A 22,626-nucleotide genomic window follows, 5' to 3' on the forward strand; every position below is an offset into this window, starting at 1 on the left:
TGATTGAATCTTCAATGCAGGCGGCACGATTTGATGTGCTTGTTGACTGCTTGCACTGATTTTGATAGAGATGATTTGTAGGAATTTGTACCTTGTTCTCTCTAACTCCTTTGCAATTATGAATTTCCAACCCTTGAAAATGAATGAGGAGAGCTCTATTTATAGAGTTTTGATTCTCCTTGTTGGACTTTGGTGTTCACAAGCCTATTTGTGGGTTTATTAGTGAACTTGACCCAAATTTGATTCCTTTCGAGTTTAGGGATCCGAATAGCTCATTTTGTAATCCGAATTGACCCACATTTTATTTAATCGGGACAAAATAATTAAATTACGTTAAAATTTGGTACTAACTCAAAATAATTAATTAATTTTCTTTCATAAATCACCTTCATGGAATACATTGTGACCCACTTTTCTCCTCACAAAAAAAAGTGGGTCAAGTACTATCTGCGTTGGTGTTTATGGAATGAGTATTATAATTGGGGTATTGACTTATGTTCATTGGTATACTCCGTATCAGGTACTGTATGGTCTGTATCGTGAAACGAAAAATCAAAAAGAAAAGGAAAATGCAAAGCTTGAGATTTGTTAGCAGACACAACAATGTTGTCCATGGTTTCCATTCTTTCCAACGTCTTCTTCTCTACTCAACATCTACAGCAACAGCAATAACAACAACTTCAAATTCAACACATTGTTACGCAGATTATTTAGTTGAGTCTCTTGGTTTTTCTCACAAACAAGCTCTCTCCGTTTCCACCAAGTTCCTTAAATACAACAAGGTAAATCAGTCTCATTTCCTTGAAACTGCAAATTCTGTTGTTAATTTGTTCAAAAAACATGGTTTTGATGATACCCATCTCAGAAAAATTGTGTCTAAACAGCCTCGATTGTTGTCTTGTAATGCCGAATCAACTTTATTCCCCAAATTCAATTTTCTCCAAGAACAAGGGTTTTCTGAGTCTGATATAATCCGTGTTATTTCTGCAAATCCCACTATTTTAGATTTCAGTGTGGATTCATCTATTCTGCCAGCGTTTCAGATTTTGAGGCAAGTTATGGGTTGTCATACTTATGTTATTACAGTGCTTTCGAAAATAGGGGTGAGACGCATTTGCACTATAGTTAAGAATTTGTTGCCTAATGTTGCTTTGTTAGGTAGCTATGGAATCCCCATTGAGTTTATCAGGAAACACTTAGTTAGGCATCCAGGACATTATATGCGAATTCCACAAGTATTTAAGGATGTAACGATTAGGGTTGAAGACAAGTTAGGAATCACTCGAGATTCTATGGCGTTCCTGTATGGCATTGACTTGATGTGTGAATTGACTGAGGAGGGTATTCTGTCTAAATACCGAATATTTGAGAGTTTTGGTTGGACCCAATCTGAGATCAAAACATTTGTTATGAAAAATCCAAGTTGCTTTGCGTATTCTGATGAACGAATTAAGAAAAGGTTGGATTTTCTGATGAACGAGCTGCAACTCGAGCCTGCTTACTTGATAACCCAGTCTAGCTTTTTTACTTGCAGTCTGGAGAAAAGAATATTGCCTAGGCACAAGATATTGCTTATTTTAAAGGAGAAGGGTTTACGGAACAAGGTCCCTTCTCTTTCTAGTGCCATCCAATTGTCTGACACTTGTTTCTTGACGAGGTTTGTGCTACCGTTTAAGGAAGTTCATGAAGTTTATGCTAAGCAAACCGGTTGTAGTTTGAAGATGCTGTCCCAAGGGAGTGTAGTCATCAGTTCCTAAAAGGTGACTCGTCGTTTTCAACCTGCAACTCTGCAAGATGCTAAACCCAGGAAAAGTGTACAATTTATTCTCCCTCTAACCCAACAGTTAACTTCATTATCTGCTTTTGTTACCTTCATCATTCGATGCCTGTTCCAGCCTTGTAGTTAAACTAAATGGAATCTCAAGTTTAAGTGTTGTCTTCATTATTTCGAATTGTCATATGACCTTTCTTATGGTATTAGTAACTTAGTAAGTGCATACCCGAAGACTGATATTTTGAACTTGATATTACAGAATACTTCAAGGATTTCGGTGGGCTTTTTTTAACTAACGCTTCTGTAGGATATAATTTATTAATTTCCTTTGAACAAGTCAGATTTTATATTTAAATGAAAGTTTGTATGGTTGCCACTTATCGTAGACATATTCTCTACATTAAGACTGTTAAATTCTCCCCCTTTAGTGTTTTAACAGTTTATTTGTGATTCCCATGAACGATTTCTATATATGGTGTTTTTTCACGTCATGTTTATTTCTTGCTAGAGAAGAGTTTACATATTGAAATTTGGCGCTTGGCCATGTGAGTGAGGAAGTCTTGCCTGATCTTGGAGGTTGTAAACTTGTAACTTGTAACAACTGAGATTGTTTGAGTGAGCTACCAACTCAAGGATAAGCTGAAAAGTCATTTAGAAAGATGAATGGTCGGTCTCCTGAAATCTGTTTTTGGTACGTAAACATATTAGTACTTGATTTGAAATTGCTTAATTGAAGCAGCTGTCAAGTTAAACAATCTCCTTCTATGGATACTTGCCTGTTAGAACTTGGAAATACGCCCGAGAGTTAAAAGGTTTATTCCTTTATCGAATCTATATGTTGTGTATTAGCATCTTCTATGAAAAGCGTAGCTGGTTCAGTATATTTTAGCTAGCTGAAACATCTTTACTTGAGTATGTCTGATTCTAAAAATTCCTGGGACAAAGAAACCTCGCAGTACAGAGAAAAAGCAGCTATTTCAGAACGTATGAATTGTGGTATCAATTTTAAGTGTGATGCAAAAAAATTATGTACAAGGGCAAGTGTGTGATTGACTGATTGTGTATTACATATCAATATTACTTGCTCTGTATTTTTCTTAGATTCGGCGTCCTTTTTCTCATTATGGATCATCCATAAACTATTTCTTTCTTTTGAACACAAGGCAAGGTTACGTAGATCCATCCCACTTACTCCACCCGAAGGGCGGCCTTTAAGGTACATGGTTAATGTTATCTAAGATGTCTGTTGGAATTGTTCAGTAAGATAATGACATTTGGCGACAGTGGAAAGCAGATTAACACAATCCTCGGAAGTTCATATAGTAAGATAATGACATTTGGTGACAGTGATAGAGGTTTATGTGATTTATACTTTGCTTTAAAAATGGAAATCGTATGCTCAAGAGTTGAGAGAGAAGAGTAGTTATGCAATTGGCCGACACGTAAGGGTTTTTCTTAAGCCTGTATGTTATATTTTCCGATTCTTAAAAGGACCTTTCAACGGCAAGCCAATATCTGGTGGTTATAATCAACTTTATTCCAATGTGACCCGACTTGAATTCCCGAACATAGAATGATGTGAAAGCCCAAGAGGCAGGCAATAGAAAGCATCACTCAACTATGCTATTGTTGTATTGTCATTCACGCTTCATGCTCCGTATATGTTAAGCTAAGGTTTGTTCTGCAATGTTTGTAAGTGACTCGTATTCAATATTCATACAGTGTCTCCCTTTTAACCAACTCTAGAGAAAAGGGGAACTCTGACGATTAATAAACATTCCAGTGATGAATAGAACTTGACATTCAGATATGCCCAGAACTGCCAGAAGTTGCCATTCATTCTAAACCTATAGCAACAAACTATGGCTAAAAAGGACAAGTAAAAACACAAGGTTTTTAGAGCTCACAACTTGAAGTTTAATAGCCGATTATTCTTTTCATGATACTCATTTCGATCAGGGCATTCTCGACTACTTGATGGCTGTCCAAAACTCATTGAACTTGACATGGGCCAACCCATACCGGAACCAAGCCCCAATCGGGGAGGAAGCATAGTATTACTTACACTTGTGGAGGAAGTAATGCCTATGCCATTTATCCTGGATTCCAAGTGAGGCTCATTAAACAGAAATTGCCTGGAAAGCAAGGGGCCCATATTATTATGCACTGCTTCAGCTGGCCTAAGTGACCCCAATGGAGTCGCTCGAGCCATATTATTATGCACTGCTTCAGCTGCTGCAAATGACCTGAATGGAGTAGCTCGACCCATATTATTATGGACTGCTTCAGCTGATGCCAGTGACCCGAATGGAGTGGCTTGGGCCATATAATTATGCACTGCTTCAGCTGGTGTAAGTGACCCGAATGGAGTGGCTCGAGCTGTATTATTATGCATTGCTTCAGCTGGTGCAAGTGACCCAAATGGAATGGCTCGAGGCATTGAACCGTCTTCTTTGAGACGTTTACTTACACGGATTGAGGTTGGGCTTGGCTGAGCCTGATTCAAGTCGAACTTACGAGCCTGATTCTGCTTCGACTCCTTGGCTGAAGCACATTGGCTCACAGAAGCCTTTTGATGATGTCTATTTCGGCTGGCTACAAGTCCCATAACAATAGTACCATCTCTCAAGTCAGGGTCACATTTTCTCAAATTTGCAGACGAATTAGCATCTTTGGAGTTTAAGGATTTGGGTTTTTCAGGTCTTTTTCCCTTTTCCACAGTGGGCCCAGTTATGCTAACACCTGTCTTTTCGCGTATGTAATGGGGATTTGATACGGGAATGGATCGATAAAAAGGGTTATTAAGGTCCAATTGGAATTGAGAAGGGGAGTTTGATACAGGTATGCGACTTAATGAACTGAAATTTTCGTGTAATTTTCCCTTTTCTGGGGCCGGTCTGATCATGCTAACACCGGTCTTTTCGTGTATGGATTGGGAATTTGATACGGGTACAGATCTGTCAGAAAGGTTATTAAGGTCCGTTTGGAAATGAGACGGGTCAGTCGAGAGTTGTGGATTGGCAGTTGAGCAATCAGAATAGTTGGGTATTGGACTCGTGGTGTTTTGCAGCCATAATCCTTGCAGTTTTCGTTCAGCTACCCTTTGAGCAGTTGGCCCCAAACCTTTGACAAATGACATTAAGCTTTTTCTGTAATTCTCCTGATTTACCTGCAAATTTAAGATTTAAATCAGCTCTCATAAGTCAAGAAGATTTTGCTAATATTCATTTTTGCATTAGATTGTCTCATTGTAAGAATTACTATATAATAAAAGCTTACTTGTATAACTGGTCTCGTATCACAATTTAGTGATGAAATAGTTGAGTTTGTCTCATCAAGAACAGACTTCCATGGTTCATACGTACAACGCCGATCTATACAAGAAATAATAGGTCTTCTTCGTCTTCTATTGCCTGCTTTCAGAAGAAACAAAAAGACAAATTCATTGAGATTTCATCAACTATGGCAAAGGAATGATTACATTGAATTTTTTTTACCTCAAGATTTTTTTATAAACGTTTTTTGGTAGAATACCAAAGTCGCTATTGCAGCAAAAGGAGTCAATTTATGGCATTAGACACTTGCCAGGGTCACATGAATAGGGCACTTTTGTCAAAGCCTATAAAAAGGGACGACGTGTTTGTGTAATGCTATTCTCTACATATAAAACTATACTAGACAGATGTTGAGAAGTGAGGACTATTTTTAATGGCAAGTTTTTAGTAAAAAGATTGACATACCCTTTTGATTAATGTCAGTGTTCATGCTGTTTGATCCCAAATCTTTTGCAAGCTTCTGGCCTGAGCCAAAGGTTGAACTTGTATGTTCATCATCGAGTTTGCGACTAGATCTTCGTCTCATTGTACTAAATTCCAATTCAAAATTGTCAGGACCATGGGTTTTTAGAGCATGGAAAACCTTGTTAGCTAAATCCTCCAGAGTGCGAGCCTGTGTAACACAACTTTTGACATCAGCACACCAATATAATTATCTTATTAGCACTAAAATCTCAGGGGAAAAAGGCAAGAAATGGTGAGAATTGAGCTCACCTGCCTGAAATAAACAGTCCCTGAAGAGTTGAAATACGTTGCATTCTCAAATATCAGATACATGTCACGCTGCACAAAAGGAGTATAGTAAGTCGGATCAAAATTATTTAGTTCTGAAATAAACTAAGTTAATAGCATAAGACTTCATATGTCGGGTATTTAGATGCCGAGAAAACATTAATAACATATTACTACGAATCTACAATGAGACATGTTCTGTGTTACTTGGACACCTCACTTTGGCAGCATTTTGTGGGACATCACAGTATTCCTTCAGACACGACACAACTCTTAGCCACTTCATTTTTGGGCAAAAACATGAATTGATTTTCATCACAAACTCGTGTCTGACACGGTGACATGCACCACCGTGCGTTGTGCGCCACTTACAGAGTTGCAGGCGAGTCTAAGTAACATAGTATATGTAAGTACATAGACTTAATTGTTCAACTTACAAAGGGAATGATAACCACAATCTAAATAGTATAAGAAGCACCAGAGATAGAAAAGGAGCTCTTGGCTAATACTAAAAAGCTTATATAAGAAATCCGAGGCTTAAAATTAAAGGTGACCTCTACTTTTTAATGGTTGCAGCTCACCTCAAATTGTTGAAGATTCTTGTACAAACCTTCATAGAGTTTAGCTCTCATTGTACCAAAATCCATCGGCTCAGTGATGATCTCATAGTATTCTTCAACCTAAGGTTAGTTCAAGAACATGACCAACTCTGCAAGTTTAGGGATAACAGGAGCCAATTTAGCATATTAATGAAAACGTGGATTTTGAAGAAACAAACCTCACTAGGATCAACTGGCTCAGCAAATATGTCATGGGTATCTCTCCTGTTTACGAATTACAAAGGAACACTGTTATAATTTGTCCACTATACATCAGATAGAAACTACCATAGTAAACCATGGTACCGCAGTATCGCCGTACGGGTCAAAATTGCAGTAGACGGAAGCTTTCTATTTTCAGTGGTGCGCAAAATTGTCGCAGTTTCGTATTGATCATAATGCTCATATTGGTCTAATAATGGTTGTATCCATGTGTCAGCCAACTATAGGGTGTATGATTGGCATACTGACGTATCAACAAAATATTGCCTATTTCTTTATGGTCCTTTACGTATTGGGTAATAATGGTGCTAAGCGCAATACACTTTACCCTATATAAGCCCACAGGTCATATATCAGCCCACCAACGCACTTCGTAATAATTGTATAAAAATTACCCTCAATCAAATAGTACCTCTGCACGGTGTCCAGGACAAGCTCAAGGATGTGCTTCTCTGGCAACCATGACTCCTCTGCTTTTCAAGGGCGAGAATAAACTTAGGCTTGGCTATATAATCCATATTTAATACACACTTTGCCACACAGTTATTCAAGAGGGATATAAAATGAACCAGTCTGACCATGATAAAGATGTCCATGCTTCTGGCTTTCCTTACACTCTGAAGCTGATAATTTACCTGTCGAAACAGAAGCTCAGTAAACAAAGTAATCCTCACTTGCAACTAACTACTCTGATGGCTAGATAAATCCCAGGTTAAGGAAAAACTCATTGTTTATTTGATCTAACAGGATGTATTACCAGGATCTTTAATACTTGGGTCTTAACTAAGGTGTACAGTTTTGGTGCATACTTGAGGTACATATGCGAAAGGCATTTAGTATATAAAGTACAGATCAATATTATTCTAAAGCTATGTTGCTTCAACTTGGTTGCAACTACAATAACAGAGGATTCAAAGGCCTACTTGGTCATGCCTACGGTGGTGTAAAAGAGGGCAGATGTGCGCAACCCTACCCTTGTTCGCAAAGCATAGAGAGACTCTTTCCGAATGGTTTAAAACAAAAATTGCATCTATGCGCTACTATTTCATTATCCAAGAAGTCAGTCATTTGTGCTTAAAAACATCATTTTCAAAGAAGAGAACTGTAAATCATGATATAAATTTAGCGATTAGTGTCAAATAACTCTAATAATTCCTTTTCTTTCGTGTCAATCTTTCTTTAGTCTTATTACCTGAAGATATAGGAGCAGCAGGATTGGAATTGGGTTGCTTGTTACATTCGTCGTGTGATGTAGAAGTGAGCCTAGGGCTCCTTCTTCGTCCATCCTGAGAACTCCTGCTTTTACAATCTGTCCACCTCCTCTTTTCTCCTTTCCTGCATGACGGCATGCCACATCTTTCTAAATGCTACACAGTTCTCCACAATGTAAAAGGCAAAAATATGCCATCTTTAAAATTACAACCATTTTAGAATTGGCAGTTAGGCACACTACACATGAGAAGAAAGGTTTAAATGGTAAAAAGTTATGCTTCCAGTCAGATGTAGGTTATTTCAAGATAGAAGAGTGGGGTTTCAGATTTTATACAGCATCATCAGATGTAGGTAAACGAGTAAGGTTTCAGAATTTATACAACAACAAAATAGCCTTATTTCGGTTTTAACATGAATAAAAATCTTGAAGCCGTTGATAACCCGATAGAAAAATGAAAAGGGAAAAACGGAAAAAAAAAACCCAAGAAAATAGGGAAATAAACAAGGACAATGGATATGAACACATAAAAAAAACCTCTTTAAATTTAAAAGTTTTATACTTCACTCCATTGTATATTGCCTTCGTATGACTAATTGACCATAACCTTTTCTAAGACTCTTCCATACATGTAAAAGAATAACCCCATCATGCATTGAATACAAAGCCATGTTAAGCTCACCTTGACATATCCCAAGTGATTAAGGTTAATTAAAAACAGAAAATAAAGAGAGAAGTTATTCCAATATGAAGAAGGAAAGGTGAATGCTTTATAGGAATGCAAGAAAAGATGCTATTTCAGGAAATAATAAGATTTCAGGTAACAAATAACAGAGGAATTATGAGAGTCAATAAATTCAGAGAGAATAAATTTCTGATGAACCAAAAAGGAAGGTGAAGATCAGGTAGCTTTTACACTTAAATAATTGATACTCATTTATGCAGGCATGTAGCTTACTAAAAATTGATGACCGGGGAGGTAACTGTCCTAACCTGGCAACACAATATTCTATATTTGCTGGGATCCAATTAAAGAAAAGCACAGTGCAAAAGTGAGTTTCACAAGTCACAGCGGTTCCTCATTCCTTATTTGCCCATGCAACTTAAATTGTTGTATATGCGGGCAGATTGTGCTCATCCCCGCTAGGGAAGGGTGGCAAGGGTAAAATTAGTCATGTCAGCCTACCCATGTCTGATCCAAATCCTCAGATCTCCCCTTCTTCCGTGATTCTCGCCTTCATAATTTGACGGACTGGGCTTAGCCCATCCTGAAACTGACTCCAAAACACTTGTCCAAACATGCTAAAAATGGGCCACATGAGACGAGCCTTCTTGGACAGAATAGCTCTACTAAACGAAAAAAACAGATTTCAATGATCCTGATTCCCCAGAGATGTTGGAAAGATGATCCAGTACAAGACTCTTCGTACCCTAATTGTTATTCTTGGGTCATTCTTGATGCTAGAAATGCTAGATGTGCTTCGCTGCGGGATTAAGCATACCTAGAACCTTCTTTTCTGACATTTAACAAATCTATGACATGAAATGTGGAGAAATATCACACACATATAACAGAATAACTACCTAAACAGTTTCTGAACAAAAATGGGCTATTCAGCAAACTGTCTCACTAAGCAAATTGTCACACAAAAAATGCTAGCCCTTAAACTTCGTGTATCCATCAGTGAACCAACGAACCTACTCAAAAGCATAGATTTCCAGTCATCAGACTGACATTGCTAATGACTTTATCAACAATATTATTTAGCACACCTGCGATTTTCTGAGCTTGTGTGAGAATCAGACATTGTTCGTCCTGCTCTACTCGTACTAGCCAAAAAATGCTTCAGCAGGCAACATTCTGCTGATTCTGCTGATTCTGCTGCTTGATAAGAGTTCTGCTTCATGTTTAGCAAACCCCACTTGGTTTACTCATTCAGATTTCACAAACATGCCCATTTTTATCACCAGAACTTCGCACCAATCATCCATTGAAAATGAAACCTCACTAAAGTAGCCAATTCGGTTTTTAGGCAACCTGTTAAGCAAAGTCATGGACAACCATTGTCGTACACCCTTTCTTTCAGCAGAATTAGTAAACTCGTTGAGCAGTAGTATACAATAACTCAGGGCGAAACCCATCTGCATCAAAACTGTTATGTTCTCTCTTTACTCCAAAAAAAAACTGTTCTTCCAGTAATCAAAGATCTAGAAGAAATGAAGATATTGGTTTAGCCGGAAACCTTGTCAAGAGGTGGTTTTGTCATACCCTGAACTTTCATTATACAAATATACTTGACAGGTGGTGTAGCGCCTGCCTTACAGCACAGGTCCACCACAGCAGGTGCACGTCCATAGTAGTTCCGCCCTTCATTCAGAAGGACTGGAGGATCCTGTGGCCTACGACACCACGCAATCTTAGGTGGCACCAGATCATCTACGTGGGCCTTCTGCCAAAAGTGATTCTCCTTTTTTTGATACTTAAATACTCCACAAAGGCGGGTCATATGGCCCGAAGGTCCCACATGGACCTCCAAACATCGTTTACAAACCTTTGCTGGGTAAACTAACAATAGTTTTTCGACACCTTTTCTAAGCATTTCCCACGCTTTCAATGTTCTTGTTCCAATAACTTTCAACTCGTCTGTTGACAAGGAGTCGGCTTTGATAGATGTACGGTCTATTATGAGTCTCGATGATGCGTTTGAGTATTGAAGATTTGGATCTTCTAGATGAGTTCCAGCCTGATGGCATAGTTCAACAACAGCTGGAACACGGTCAAAGTTAAATCTTTGGCGGTGTTCGATTACATCTTGGACCCTGCTACCCAGATGGAAAGTTTCTACAGGAACAAGTATATCTTGTAGACTTGCCCTAGTCCATTCATGAAGGTGCTTCTTATCTAGTCTCTTATAACCCCCGCAACTTTGAATTAGATGACCTGTCTCACCAACATATATTTCCGGACAGAACCTGAATGCAATTGCAGTCATCAGAAGAGGCCCAAAAAGGGTAGACAAGAACAACATTACGAGGTAAGGGGGGTCCTCTCTACGCAGCCTTAGCCCTATATCAAACAAAGACAGACTATTTCCAGATGGGTGGATGACCCAAGATAAAAAATTGCATAGCCAATTGCATCAATCAACTGCTACTTTACAAACCAGAAGTGCTACCTAGACAGCTTAGTTATGAAGAACGATATTTTGAAATTTGGCCAGCAAATAGTGCTGAGGTGCGGAAGAACACGGGAAAGCAAGGTAATATACTTTTTACACACTTGGTCTTAGTTAAGTTATATGCGGATATATTTGTTTTGGCAACCAGCTGGTTACAAGTTATATGAGGTGGGTTGGCATTTACAACGCAGAAGTAAATACAAGATCGTCATTTCCACTTTTATCTGAGTAGCATAGATATCACTATTCAAATTTCTGAAAACATTACCGAGCACAGCATGATATCACAATTTAGTAGGTAAAACAATTAAGCAAATAGATGACGTCATTTACTATCATTTGTCGACGGGATGAAGAGTATAAATTTTGTCAATTCTATCGTATGTTTTAGCAAGGTATGCTCTTATATCCCAAATAATGTTCTTCATCCCTAGCCTTCTATGAACGAGGTAATCATGATCAATACTAATAAGAATCCCAACAAGACGCACAGTATCTTACACATCGCCTTCACACTTAGTGGCACCAAATCAATGCGAGTTCTAACAATTCACCAAGCATACTCATTCACACTCTCATAGAAAGCATTCTATTCCACACACCCGGCGTACAATATCCTACACATCTCCCCACACTCACAGTGTCAACATAACTTTGCAAAATCTAACATACACCAAGCATACATAAGCTCTTACCCTCATAAACTCGTACGCCCCTGGTACACAATAGATGCATTTCCCTTTTTTTCATTCACAAAAACATATATGAGACAGTCACCAACCCATTTACCATGTGATCCAAACTAAGTGTTTTCAATTATACGGAACATCAAAGCTATGCAACAATCTATTGGGCACAAAATTCCCTCCTTCAGTCCTTCTACGTAATGTATAGATAACTGCATTGCCCATCAATGGATGTCATCTACAACTATAGTTCTCCATGGAACACGAAAGTCCCTCCTTTCACCTAATACCTTCAAACTCGCAGATGGGATATCAAGCATACAATAACAACATTACCTCAATGCCTCAATAGCTCCCGCAAATTGCGGTGTAAGGGATTCGGATACAGCATTAAAACCCAAAAAAACATGAAAATCTCGAAAACCCCAACTCATAAAAACACAAAACACCAACAATAACTTGAAAAACAGAAACATACTTGCAAGTAAGCACAGGAAAGGCACGGAGGAGAGTAGAAACACCAAAAATGAGTTGAGAACGAGCTTGAAGAACTTGTTGAGCAAGAGGGAGCATTGATCTAGGTGGGTTAAAATGAGATCTGTTTTGAATTCTGCTCTTGATGAGATTCTTTAAATCTTCCTTGCTCATGTTGTTTGCACAATACCATCTTTGTCTTCTCATTCCCATTTCATAATTGTATAAATTAGATGAAATAAGGGTGTTGTTCGTGATTTGAACCCAGTTTATGGGTCTGATTAATGCCATTGATTAGTGTTGAGATAGAAGAAGCAATCCAAATTGGAGTGTCGGAATTTTGATCAACACAAGGATACAGCCGTTTGTGTAAAAGGGTCCATCACCGGATTTCGTTCATCTGTGAAAGTGAGAATAATGGTACTTCTTGTATAGGTAGGTTGGTAGTGGTGGACTGGTGGTCAAACATACGGCCCCGGCCGGACCCGGGTCGAGCAAATTCTACCCATCCTGCCCTCGACCTACCCTCAAGTTCCCAACCCGGACCCGTCCTTTGACCCTACCCCAGACCGGTTCCGGGTCCATCTCCACCAGGCCCCGCCCGGCCCGTGTTGATTCCCGACTTGGCTCAGCTCAAGTCCGCCAAACCCAGTCGTTGGCCCGAATGTTTGACCACCCAGATTGGGAATGGAGATGTTAATGAGCGGGCTACAGATCGGGGTTAGGAATTGCAATGGATCTTGGGATCTGTTTAGACCATGTGTATAACACCCTCATCTACCAAGGAGCCTTAACAAGATCTTCCCTAGTAGATATCGGCGTTACCATCTCGGTTGCCCGAGGAATAGTATATCACAACGTCAATAAAAGAACTATCAAAATTAATTACAAGCTTTAACTCAACAAAAGGAGGATACAACTGATGAAACAAAACAACTATGGTGATACTACTCCATGCCAAGACTCGGTGAAAGACACGTCCCTCCAACGCACCCAGATAAGCTCCATATATCAACATCTGCTAAGATTGACTGCTCATCATAATGGATCACCGCAGACACATAACAAGAAAGAAACACAGACAAAACCACACAAGGTCATTAACTGAAGAACATCATACGAAACATGGTATAACACAAGCACAAACGTCCAATTCCAGTTCATCACCAATCACCTGTCTACACACTAAAGTGTGTAGACCTGCCAGAATACCCATCGCAACATGTATTTCACACCGTCAGTGGGGACCGCAGCCTTACCACCTAAGCCCCGCTCAAAACCATAGAGCGAATAACCCAATGACCATTAATGTGCACATCCCCCTTGTGACGGGAACCGCAAGGGGCGGAACAAGGACATAAGCCATACCCGAATATGACTCTACTCAGCGGAGGGCGCACCTCGCGAACCACATACAATTACAACCAAAACCACAATACAATCGGAATTACCACGCAATACACATCGCCACTAATCAACAGTTGAGTAGAAAAACCTACATTTAGCGATCCACAGCTAGCATCACATCCCTATGATTGCAAGACAACCACCTACCACACCTAACAACAAAGACGTACCCTTATTACTAACAACCATAACCACAAACGAAACCTAAGGATGATGATGATGATGACTTACCTATGCCTGGTATACCGGCGACAAGACCGCAACCCGACTCGAGCCTCCGTCCCCAAGGTAGACTCCAAGAGTGAGGGACTCAAAAGGGTGATGAGGGAGAAAGAGTGTCGTCGATCTAGGTTTAGGAGAAATGAAAATGAAAAATTGATTTGGGTTTACGACTTCACGATATATATCTTAACGCTGAACCCGTCATACTCGATCGAGTATGGAGCCTACTCGATCGAGTGGCCTCTACTCGATCGAGTCACAAGACTACTCGATCGAGTAGCCTACACTATATCGAGTTCCTAACCCCCAAAGGTTACTAAGACGCAAGGCCGATAGTATAAAGATTCCAAGAGGTCAAACATGTGTCTAGGGTGGTCTAAGGTTAGTCAACAGGCAGTCAACGGGTCCCTAACAGGGCGGCTATTACAGTCTTCCCCCCTTAAAAAGGAACTTTGTTCCCGAAGTTCGACTCATCGCCTCCCACACCCCGAAAGTATACTCTAAGCCAAGGTGACTAACAACCCAACCCGACAAGAACCACCATAACCATATCCTTAGACTTCACCTGTAACACCCCTTGAGGTTATGAGATTGAGTTGTCCCACATCGGAAAAATATGAGGATTGTGATATGTTTATAAGGGCTTCCACCCACCATTTAGTAACAAGGCCTTGTGTTTTTGGGCTTAAGTGAGGACAAATAATGGTCCAAAGGTACACATCTCATCTTATTGAGATTGCGTTACGACGGTGGTGGGTCGGGTTATTATAAATGGTATCAGAGCAAGTGGTCGGGAGTACCTGGGTCACACACCTAGCGGGGGATGATTCTGGGCTTGGCTGCGGTCAGCCTCCGGGCACAACGAGGACGTTGTTGTATTTAAGTAGGGGAGTTTGTAACACCCCAAGAGATGATTGAGAGTAAGTTGTCCCATATCGGGAAAATATGGAGCTTGTGATATGTTTATAAAGGATTCCACCCACCACTTAGTACAAGGCCTTGTACGTTTGGGCTTAAGTGAGGACAAATAATGGGCCCAAAGGTACACATCTCATCTTTTTGAGGTTGTGTTACGACGGTGGTGGGTCGGGTTGTTATATCACCCCTAACATGTCATCCACCCTCCCATGCCGACTAATCATCATCATCCGCTCCTCTCGCGAATATAACTATCAACACACAACAGGAGGATATAACTATCAAAACACAACTCCATCACGAGTCACCATCCAAGTGTTAACAATCGAAAAGATACATAGTGTGAGATCTCGAAAAAAATATCCTTTTTTGAAATAAATAATAGGTATGGAGGATGGAGGAGTCGCCAGTAGGTTTTATAAAAAAACATACAAAAAAATAATTTTAAAGGAAAAGCCATTTTGATCTTTGGTATGGGGACTGATCCGCTACTCTGGTCTGAACCAAAGATTGCGGATTCGGGGGGTAAAGGTACGGTCAAGGAAGGTGTTAGGCACCCGGACCGCCCATCAAACTGGCGGCCTCTACTATTTATTTATAATATTATATATTTAACGAAATTAACAATAAAAAAAGGTTTTAAAACGATTTTATACAGGACTATAAAAATTATTTACGTGGGTGGATTAACTAAGTTAGACTATTTACAAATAATATAAACAAACAAATTAGATTATGACAATAGCAAAATAAGGAGTAAAATATGACACCTTCAGGCCTGCCTGGATACGACGTTCGACAATTAGCTTACTTGAATTGACTTTAGGGCGTCTTTATGCTCAAAATAGGATCAATGTATGGAACGGTATTTTGTATAGAAAGGTAGTATTTTGTGAGAGGTTGTATGATAATAATAATTTTTCCGTTAATTTTCCGTGTGTATTTTCTGTCCCGAATAAGGGTGCAAAGGGGAGTATTTATACTAGTTAGAACCAAGTGTTTCACGAGATATGAGACTTTTGTGAGATAGAGTTCTTGTAGTCTTTCTAATCAAAGCAATCGTATGCTACGTGATGTCTTTGAACACGTACAGACTCCTCTTTCTTTATTGCATGTGCCATTTTCTTATCTTGTTGACAAATCTCATCTTAATATTAATATAATATTTGACAAATTGCAATCCTAATGAAGATACAAAGCTAGCAACATATCTCACATGCTAATTCCTCCGTTGTTGCATTACTAAGAAGATTAAAATCCTTATTCGGTTATTAGACGTCCATGATGTTGGGCTTTGTCTTGGATCGAAACCGAATGTAGTCGATTTGGGTCAAACTAATTTACTACTCCGTAAAAGAAAGGGACTTAAAAGTTATAAGGTTAAGTGCCTTATTTACGTATTAGGTCCGATTAAATATCATCTTGAGCACGTCCTATAAAAATGTGTAACTCCTCATTATTATTTACGATTTCGTGCCGTAAAATGCTAACTGACAAATTATAAAGGTGCAATTATTAGAATTGAATAAATGAGCTATGAATGTAGTAAGTGGTCGAAGTGGACCGGGTAATAAAATGGTTGTTTTTGGGACGATTTTGAGCATAAATATCCTTATATCAAATTCAAGTAAGTTTCATTTCGAATTAAATAAAGGCCTTATCATCGGGTGTTCAAAAGGCTATCAGACATTTTGAGGTGTCTACAGAAGCCCCCACTTTAGCCGAGTCTGAGTAAGACAAAGGTCAAAGTAGTCCGGTCGGGACAGATAAAGATTAAGAAACGTACTTAGGCCTCTTATATTACCCGTCTGGAGTAAGTGAGTCTTGGAGAAGCGAAACTTTGCTTCTGATTTCTTGGACTTGCTTAGCTTCGCAGGTGAACGAAGCTGGATTTTTAAAATGACTCCGCAGGTGAACGGAACCTAAATGCTTAGTCCCGCTGGTGAACGAAAATGGATTTTTAAAATGACTCCGCAGGTGAATGGAACCTAAATGCTTAGTCTCGCAGGTGAACGAAACTGGATTTTTAAAATGACTCCGCAGGTGAACGGAAATTAATTGCTTAGCTTTGCAGGTGAACAAAGCTGGATTGCTTAGTCTCGCAGGTGAACAAGGCTGATTTTTTTTTATTATTATTCCGCAGGTGAACGGAAACAAGATTGCTTAGCTTCGCAAAGGAACGAAACTGGATTTGCTTAGTCTCGCAAGTGAACGAAACTGGATTTTATATTATTATTCCGCAGGTGAACGGAAACAAGATTTGCTTAACTTCGCAGGTGAACAAAGCTAGATTATGATTAATTCCGCGGGCGAGCGGGATCTAATTTCGCGGGTGGGCGAAACTGAAAATAATTATTTGAATATATTGACAAGTTGATGACAAAAGACATTAATGAAAAATGACAAATGCACATTGTTACTAAAATTATGTCTAAAGTACAGATTTGAATGTGCTTTTTCATGTATGTATTTATTATCCAATGGACAAGTAAAATTAATTAATATAATATTTATCCTTTAACCTTTCCTTTTGCAAATAGGAAAACTTTTATTAAAAAGTTGTCTTAAAAGAACAACACTTTTCTAAACAAAGTACAACAAAGCTATTTTTGTTTGCTAGTATTTTATGATCCAGGAGAAGTATAATTGGGAGGAGAGTAAGTAATCATAATCTTGTACTGTCTGGGAGCGCCAGTTTTCTGTTCTTTCTCTGGGATATCCATGACTCATGTATAAATAGCTCTATGCGCTAGCCTTCTTTTTCAACATAATTAATTCAATCCAAGATGTCTCCTAATTTTGAGAAAGATTTACACGTATGACTTCGCAATTTGACCGAAAACGAGAAGATGTATGTAAATGGTATTCAGCTCGGAACTCTGTTGCAATCTTTGAGACAGGTAAAAATTTCATGGAATTTCTTACGAGCAGCTGCTTCATTCTGAGATTCTGATTTACATGTTTTTCGATTTGGGCATCGCGAGATTTGTCCTATGCCTGAAGAATTTAGTGCCATTATGGGTTTATCTTTTCAATCCCCTCCTGCTCTCCCCAACTTGGAATCAGATTTATCGCAAGACTTTAGCGACTATCTAGGGATTACTACCAATTTAGAAAACTTTCTTGATGGTCGTAAGGTGAATCTTTATCGGTTAATTGCTTATTTTACAGCCCCTAACTATCCCAGGACTGTCATTGATTTCCGATATAGGAATAGAGCATTGGTATTATGCTTGCTGAATCGGTATATGTTTGTCTCTTCCTCAAGTACCATGGGTCACGGTTGTTTAATTATAGTGGTGAGACAAATGCGGAATGATAGCTCTTCTATGCCTCTGGTATTAGCTGAAACTCTTCATTGTCTTGATACTCTCCGACATAATCCAGAGGCTCCGTTTAGCGGTAGCCCCCTGTTACTCCAGGTCAGTTTTTTTTCTTCTTCTTTTTTTATTCACGTTTTCCTCACGCGTTACTGTTCACGGCCAAGTTTTTTTTTCTTTTTTTCCGGACGCTGTTTACTATTCACGCCCAATTTTTTTTTTATTACCTGAGGTGGGTCTTTACTCTACGTATTCTAACTTCAACCACTGCTAATTGTTCTTATGCTAGATATGGCTACAAGAACACATGCGGCTTATTGAACGTTCTATCGATGCAATGTCATATCAACCTAAAAGCTTTGCTGGAAGACGAAAGATTATCAAAGAGGAGCAATCACTTGGCTATTGGAGGGACTTTATGGGTAGCGGGTTTGCAATACGTTGGACCATATCTTGGTGGCGAATACCTGCTATGACTGCACCCCGATAATCAATAACCTATATTCAACTTCCTGGGCTCTCTCAATCAACCTTCATATTTCCTTCTCGTTTGCTACGACAATTTGGGCGCAGGCAACATATTCCTTCTAAAGACACGGAGCCGCCTGGGTTACAACCAATGACAACGAATCACCTCCGTAACTGGTATCAATATTGGAATGCGCGCAAGACATGGACTGTTCACAGTGTTCCTGAAAGTACATATATTAGTGTGCACTATAGGGCATGGATGACATCTCCTTCGAGTGAGGAGCGTGAACGAGCCCGACAAGCTGAACGAAGGATGCAACTTGACGTTATTGATATAGGAGAAGGATCTGGACAAACTTCAAAGAGACCAGAGATGAGACCTCCTAATAAAGGTCGCGACACTTGTGAAAATAAAGGGAAAATGGTGTGGAAGAGAAAGAAAGACCCTGATGATGAAGACGGGACAAAGAAAAGGAAAGCGATGGATGGACCCACTAATTAAGCTATATGATTTAATATTAGAAAATATTAGGACTTTATTATTGAGCTTAGAAGCAAATAAATAATATGTAGCTGAGTTTTTTTTTTTTTTTTGGTTTCTTGAGACAAGTTGCCAATTATTTATGTTCTTCTAATTAAGAGTATTTTATTAAATTTGTTGTGGATTCGTGATTTTGAGCTACTTTTACTTGCACAATTTCTTCTCCGACCTGGCGTGGGTCGATTTGTTATTGACATAGGTATAATTCCTTTTCTCTTTTTTTCCGCGCGCGTCACTGTTCACGCCCAGTTTTTTTTTCTTCAACCTAGTGTGGGCAACGTATTATTCACGTTATTTAACGACCTGGTGTGGGTCATCTAGATCTGAAGACCGTTTACATTTAAACATATTATTTTTTTAATTGGTCGACATTAGTTAGCTGCATGAATTCTACCCCTTCAAGGTTTGTTAATTTTGCTGCCCCGCCTCGTAGAATTTTTTGAATAATATATGGCCCGGCCTTTGGTTTGAACTTTCCTCTAGGGTCTCTTACATGTGCTCGTACTTCATTAAGAACCAAGTCTCCTTCCCTTAAATTGCGAGGCTTCACCTTTTTATTAAAGGAACGAGAAATCCGTCGCTGATACAATTGAACTTGATTCAAAGCTGATAGTCTTTTTTCATCTAGTAGAAGCAACTCTTCATATCGAGACTGTACCCAATCAACTTCTGGTATCTGACTCTCTAAGGCTATTCTAAGGGAAGGAATTTCGATCTCTATTGGGAGTACGACTTCCATCCCATAGACTAGTGAGTATGGTGTTGCCCCGGTGGGTGTCCCAACTGATGTGCGGTATCCCCACAATGCAAACGGTAATTTTGCTGGCCAATTATGATACTTGTTAGTCATTTTCTCAATTATAGTTTTCACATTTTTATTTGCTGCTTCAACTGCCCCATTCATTTGTGGCCTATAGGTAGACGACTTTCGATGCTGAATTTTATATTGCTCTAGTAAACTAGCCACGTCCTTCTTAAAATGAGAACCATGATCACTAATTAAGTCATGTGGAACCCCATATCGACAAATAATATTTTCTGTGATGAACTTAGCTACATGTTTTACCGTTAAAGTGGCGTATGATGCTGCTTCAACCCATTTAGTGAAGTAGTCGATTGCTACTAATATATATTCATGTCCACCTGTTCCTTTTGGTGTGATTTTTCCGATAATATCTATCCCCCATATCGAAAATGGCCATGGAGACGTGAGGTTGTATAACAACGACGGGGGAAGGTGTTGCGCATTCGCATAAATCTGACATTTATGGCATTTCTTAACATAATTGCAGCAGTCGTGTTCCATTGTGGACCAAAAGTATCCTACTCGCATAATTTTTTTTAGCAAGCATTCGACCATTCATGTGTGGCCCACATGTCCCACTATGTACATCGTCCATTATGCGTTGAGCGTCTTTCTCATCCACGCAGAGAAGTAAAATCCCTTGTGGGGATTTCTTGTATAATTTTCCTTGGCTGTGGATATATTCTGCCGCAAGTCTTTTTATTGCCCGTTGGGTTCTTATGTCGGAGTTTGGTGGGAACTCCTTGTCTATATGATAATTTAAAATGTCTGTGAACCATGGATTTCGGTCGTTACTCGTATCTTCCATGGCCATACAGTATGCAGGCTCTTCTCTTCTTCCTATGCAAAGTGGAATATTGTCCAGTTCATTTGGTATACTGATCATAGAAGCCAATTTTGCTAAGGCGTCCGCAAATTGATTTTCTTCCCGGGATAGGTATGTGAATTGAGGACGATGCTCAAAATTTTTGAGCATGTTCTCAAGATATGTTTGATATAACGATAATCCCTCACTTCAAACCTTCCATTTGCCTAATATTTGGTTTATGATTAATGATGAATCTCCATAAACTCTTACATTTCTCACACCCAAAGCTATGGCAGCTTGAAGACCTATGGGTCGTTTGGTTCGCAACGGGAAAATACAATGCCCGGGAAGTTCTAATTACTATGCTATTCTAATTCATGTGAATTTGAAAAAGTTGTTTGGTTGCATGTGGGAGCTCCAATTCCATAGGAATTTCCACTTACCTAGGGGGGGCTAGGTAAGCAACTTCCTCCATTATGGAGGAATTAGAGTTCCTAGGAAGTTCCAATTTACATGAATTGGGGTAACCAAACAACTAGTTATTTTCACACTTCCCATGAATTATAATTCATGTGTTTTTGATGAGCAACCAAACAAGTCCTTAGTATACATGCTTCATATTCCGCCTCATTGTTAGTTACGTTAAAATCTAGCTTGATTGATAATGGAGTATGTGCTCCATCCGGTGATATTAGAAGGACACCTATGCCATATCCCATTTGATTTGATGCACCCTCAAAGAATAGTTCCCAGGATTCGTCATTGGTAACTAAGATTTCTTCACCTGGGAAGTTGTATGCTTCCTCCTTTTCTTCTTGAACAGGGAATTCGGCCAAATAATCTGAGACCGCTTTGCATTTTATGGACTTGTGGGTCATAAATATTAGGTCAAATTATGACATCATCATGCTTCATCTTGCAATTCTTCCGTTAAGTACTGGTTTCTCGAAGAGGTATTTCATGGGGTTCATTCTTGATAAGATATGAACCGTGTGGGTTAACATGTAATGTCATAATTTTTTGGTTGCCCACACAAGTGCTAAGCACGTCTTCTCGATGGGGGAATACTTGGTTTCGTATTCGAGAAACTTTTTACTTAAATAATATATAGCCTTCTCATGCCCTTCTTGAACTTGTGCTAACATTGCCCCTATGGCTTCCTCTGTAACAGTCATATATAATAGGAGTGGTGTTCCTGGACTAGGAGGGAGCAAGATTGGAGGATTTTCTAAATTTTTTTTTACTGTTTCGAAAGCTTCCTGACATTTCTCATCCCATTCTTGCTCCAATCTTGCTCCGGACTAGCTTTATTAAGGTCTCTATAGTCTACACACATCCTAATCTTTCCTTCCTTTTTGGGTACGGGAACAACGTTTGCCACCCATTCTGGGTAGTTAGCTACTTTTATAAAACCTGCATCTAACTGCTTTTGTATTCCCTCTTTTATTTTTAATGCATGCATGCCCATTCTGATTTCATCCTTCGTAGTCTCTGTTTGATTGGTTTTGCATCGTGATACAAGGGAATAGTATGTTAACGTTCCGCAATTTCTCTATCTATGCCGGGCATATCTTTATATGACCATGCGAAAACATCATTAAATTCTTTGAGAAGATCTGTTAATTTTGCTCGTTCCACCGTGTTGAGTGACAAACCAACTTTTATTTCTTTGATTTTATTTTCGGTTCCGATATTTATTAGCTCAGTTTCTTCAATTATTGATGTTCTTTCTTCTTGGTTTTTCATTGCTTTGATGATTTTTTTTGGCAACTCGTCATCATTAGAAACTAAACAATCGAAAGAAGTGGAAGAGCCCGACGAATAATTGAAAGTTACTTTATTACTTTTAGAAAGAAGTACATCAAGAAGTAAATCATTAGACTCATTATTGATAAGGGGATTCCCTGACTCATCTTGGATAGA

The 22,626-nt window shown here is 39.1% G+C and overlaps 3 protein-coding genes across 4 annotated transcripts; 1 reads left to right on the top strand and 2 right to left on the bottom strand.

Moving 5' to 3' along the window:
• Positions 1 to 523: 523 nt before the first annotated feature.
• On the top strand, positions 524 to 2,063 carry LOC141647599 (uncharacterized). The gene has a single exon (XM_074455854.1). The coding sequence runs from the start codon at positions 528 to 530 to the stop codon at positions 1,755 to 1,757; it is 1,230 nt and encodes a 409-aa protein (XP_074311955.1). The 5' UTR covers positions 524 to 527; the 3' UTR covers positions 1,758 to 2,063.
• A 1,311-nt stretch (positions 2,064 to 3,374) lies between these two features.
• LOC141647598 (uncharacterized) lies at positions 3,375 to 9,779 on the bottom strand. Of its 2 annotated transcripts, none has more exons than XM_074455853.1 (10): positions 9,646 to 9,779; positions 7,855 to 7,997; positions 7,241 to 7,297; positions 7,075 to 7,132; positions 6,620 to 6,665; positions 6,423 to 6,521; positions 5,824 to 5,892; positions 5,515 to 5,722; positions 5,054 to 5,187; positions 3,375 to 4,943 (listed from the first exon to the last, which is right to left on the bottom strand). In XM_074455853.1, the coding sequence occupies exons 1-10, from the start codon at positions 9,777 to 9,779 to the stop codon at positions 3,678 to 3,680; spliced, it is 2,214 nt and encodes a 737-aa protein (XP_074311954.1). In that variant the 3' UTR covers positions 3,375 to 3,677. The 2 variants fall into 2 exon arrangements, with proteins under 2 accessions (XP_074311954.1, XP_074311953.1); XM_074455852.1 differs by having other exon boundaries at positions 7,075 to 7,135.
• A 109-nt stretch (positions 9,780 to 9,888) lies between these two features.
• On the bottom strand, positions 9,889 to 12,613 carry LOC141647600 (APO protein 4, mitochondrial-like). The gene is made up of 2 exons (XM_074455855.1): positions 12,216 to 12,613; positions 9,889 to 10,845 (listed from the first exon to the last, which is right to left on the bottom strand). Exons 1-2 carry the CDS (start codon positions 12,500 to 12,502, stop codon positions 10,104 to 10,106), a joined length of 1,029 nt encoding a protein of 342 aa, XP_074311956.1. The 5' UTR covers positions 12,503 to 12,613; the 3' UTR covers positions 9,889 to 10,103.
• Positions 12,614 to 22,626: the final 10,013 nt, after the last annotated feature.

Source organism: Silene latifolia, chromosome 3, assembly GCF_048544455.1.
Source record: "Silene latifolia isolate original U9 population chromosome 3, ASM4854445v1, whole genome shotgun sequence".
In the NCBI taxonomy this organism is placed as follows: domain Eukaryota; kingdom Viridiplantae; phylum Streptophyta; class Magnoliopsida; order Caryophyllales; family Caryophyllaceae; genus Silene; species Silene latifolia.

Bases quoted from the DNA above. Each gene is read 5' to 3' on its own strand.
- LOC141647599 (XM_074455854.1), top strand. From the start codon at position 528: ATGGTCTGTATCGTGAAACGAAAAATCAAAAAGAAAAGGAAAATGCAA.
- LOC141647598 (XM_074455852.1), bottom strand. From the start codon at position 9,779: ATGAAGCAGAACTCTTATCAAGCAGCAGAATCAGCAGAATCAGCAGAA. The intron at 5,723-5,823 runs GTGAGCTCAATT...TGTGTTACACAG, and splicing joins GGACTGTTTATTTCAGGCAG to GCTCGCACTCTGGAGGATTT. The intron at 4,944-5,053 runs GTAAGCTTTTAT...TTAAATTTGCAG, and splicing joins ATACGAGACCAGTTATACAA to GTAAATCAGGAGAATTACAG.
- LOC141647600 (XM_074455855.1), bottom strand. From the start codon at position 12,502: ATGGCATTAATCAGACCCATAAACTGGGTTCAAATCACGAACAACACC. The intron at 10,846-12,215 runs GTATGTTTCTGT...AATTGCATTCAG, and splicing joins TTTCCTGTGCTTACTTGCAA to GTTCTGTCCGGAAATATATG.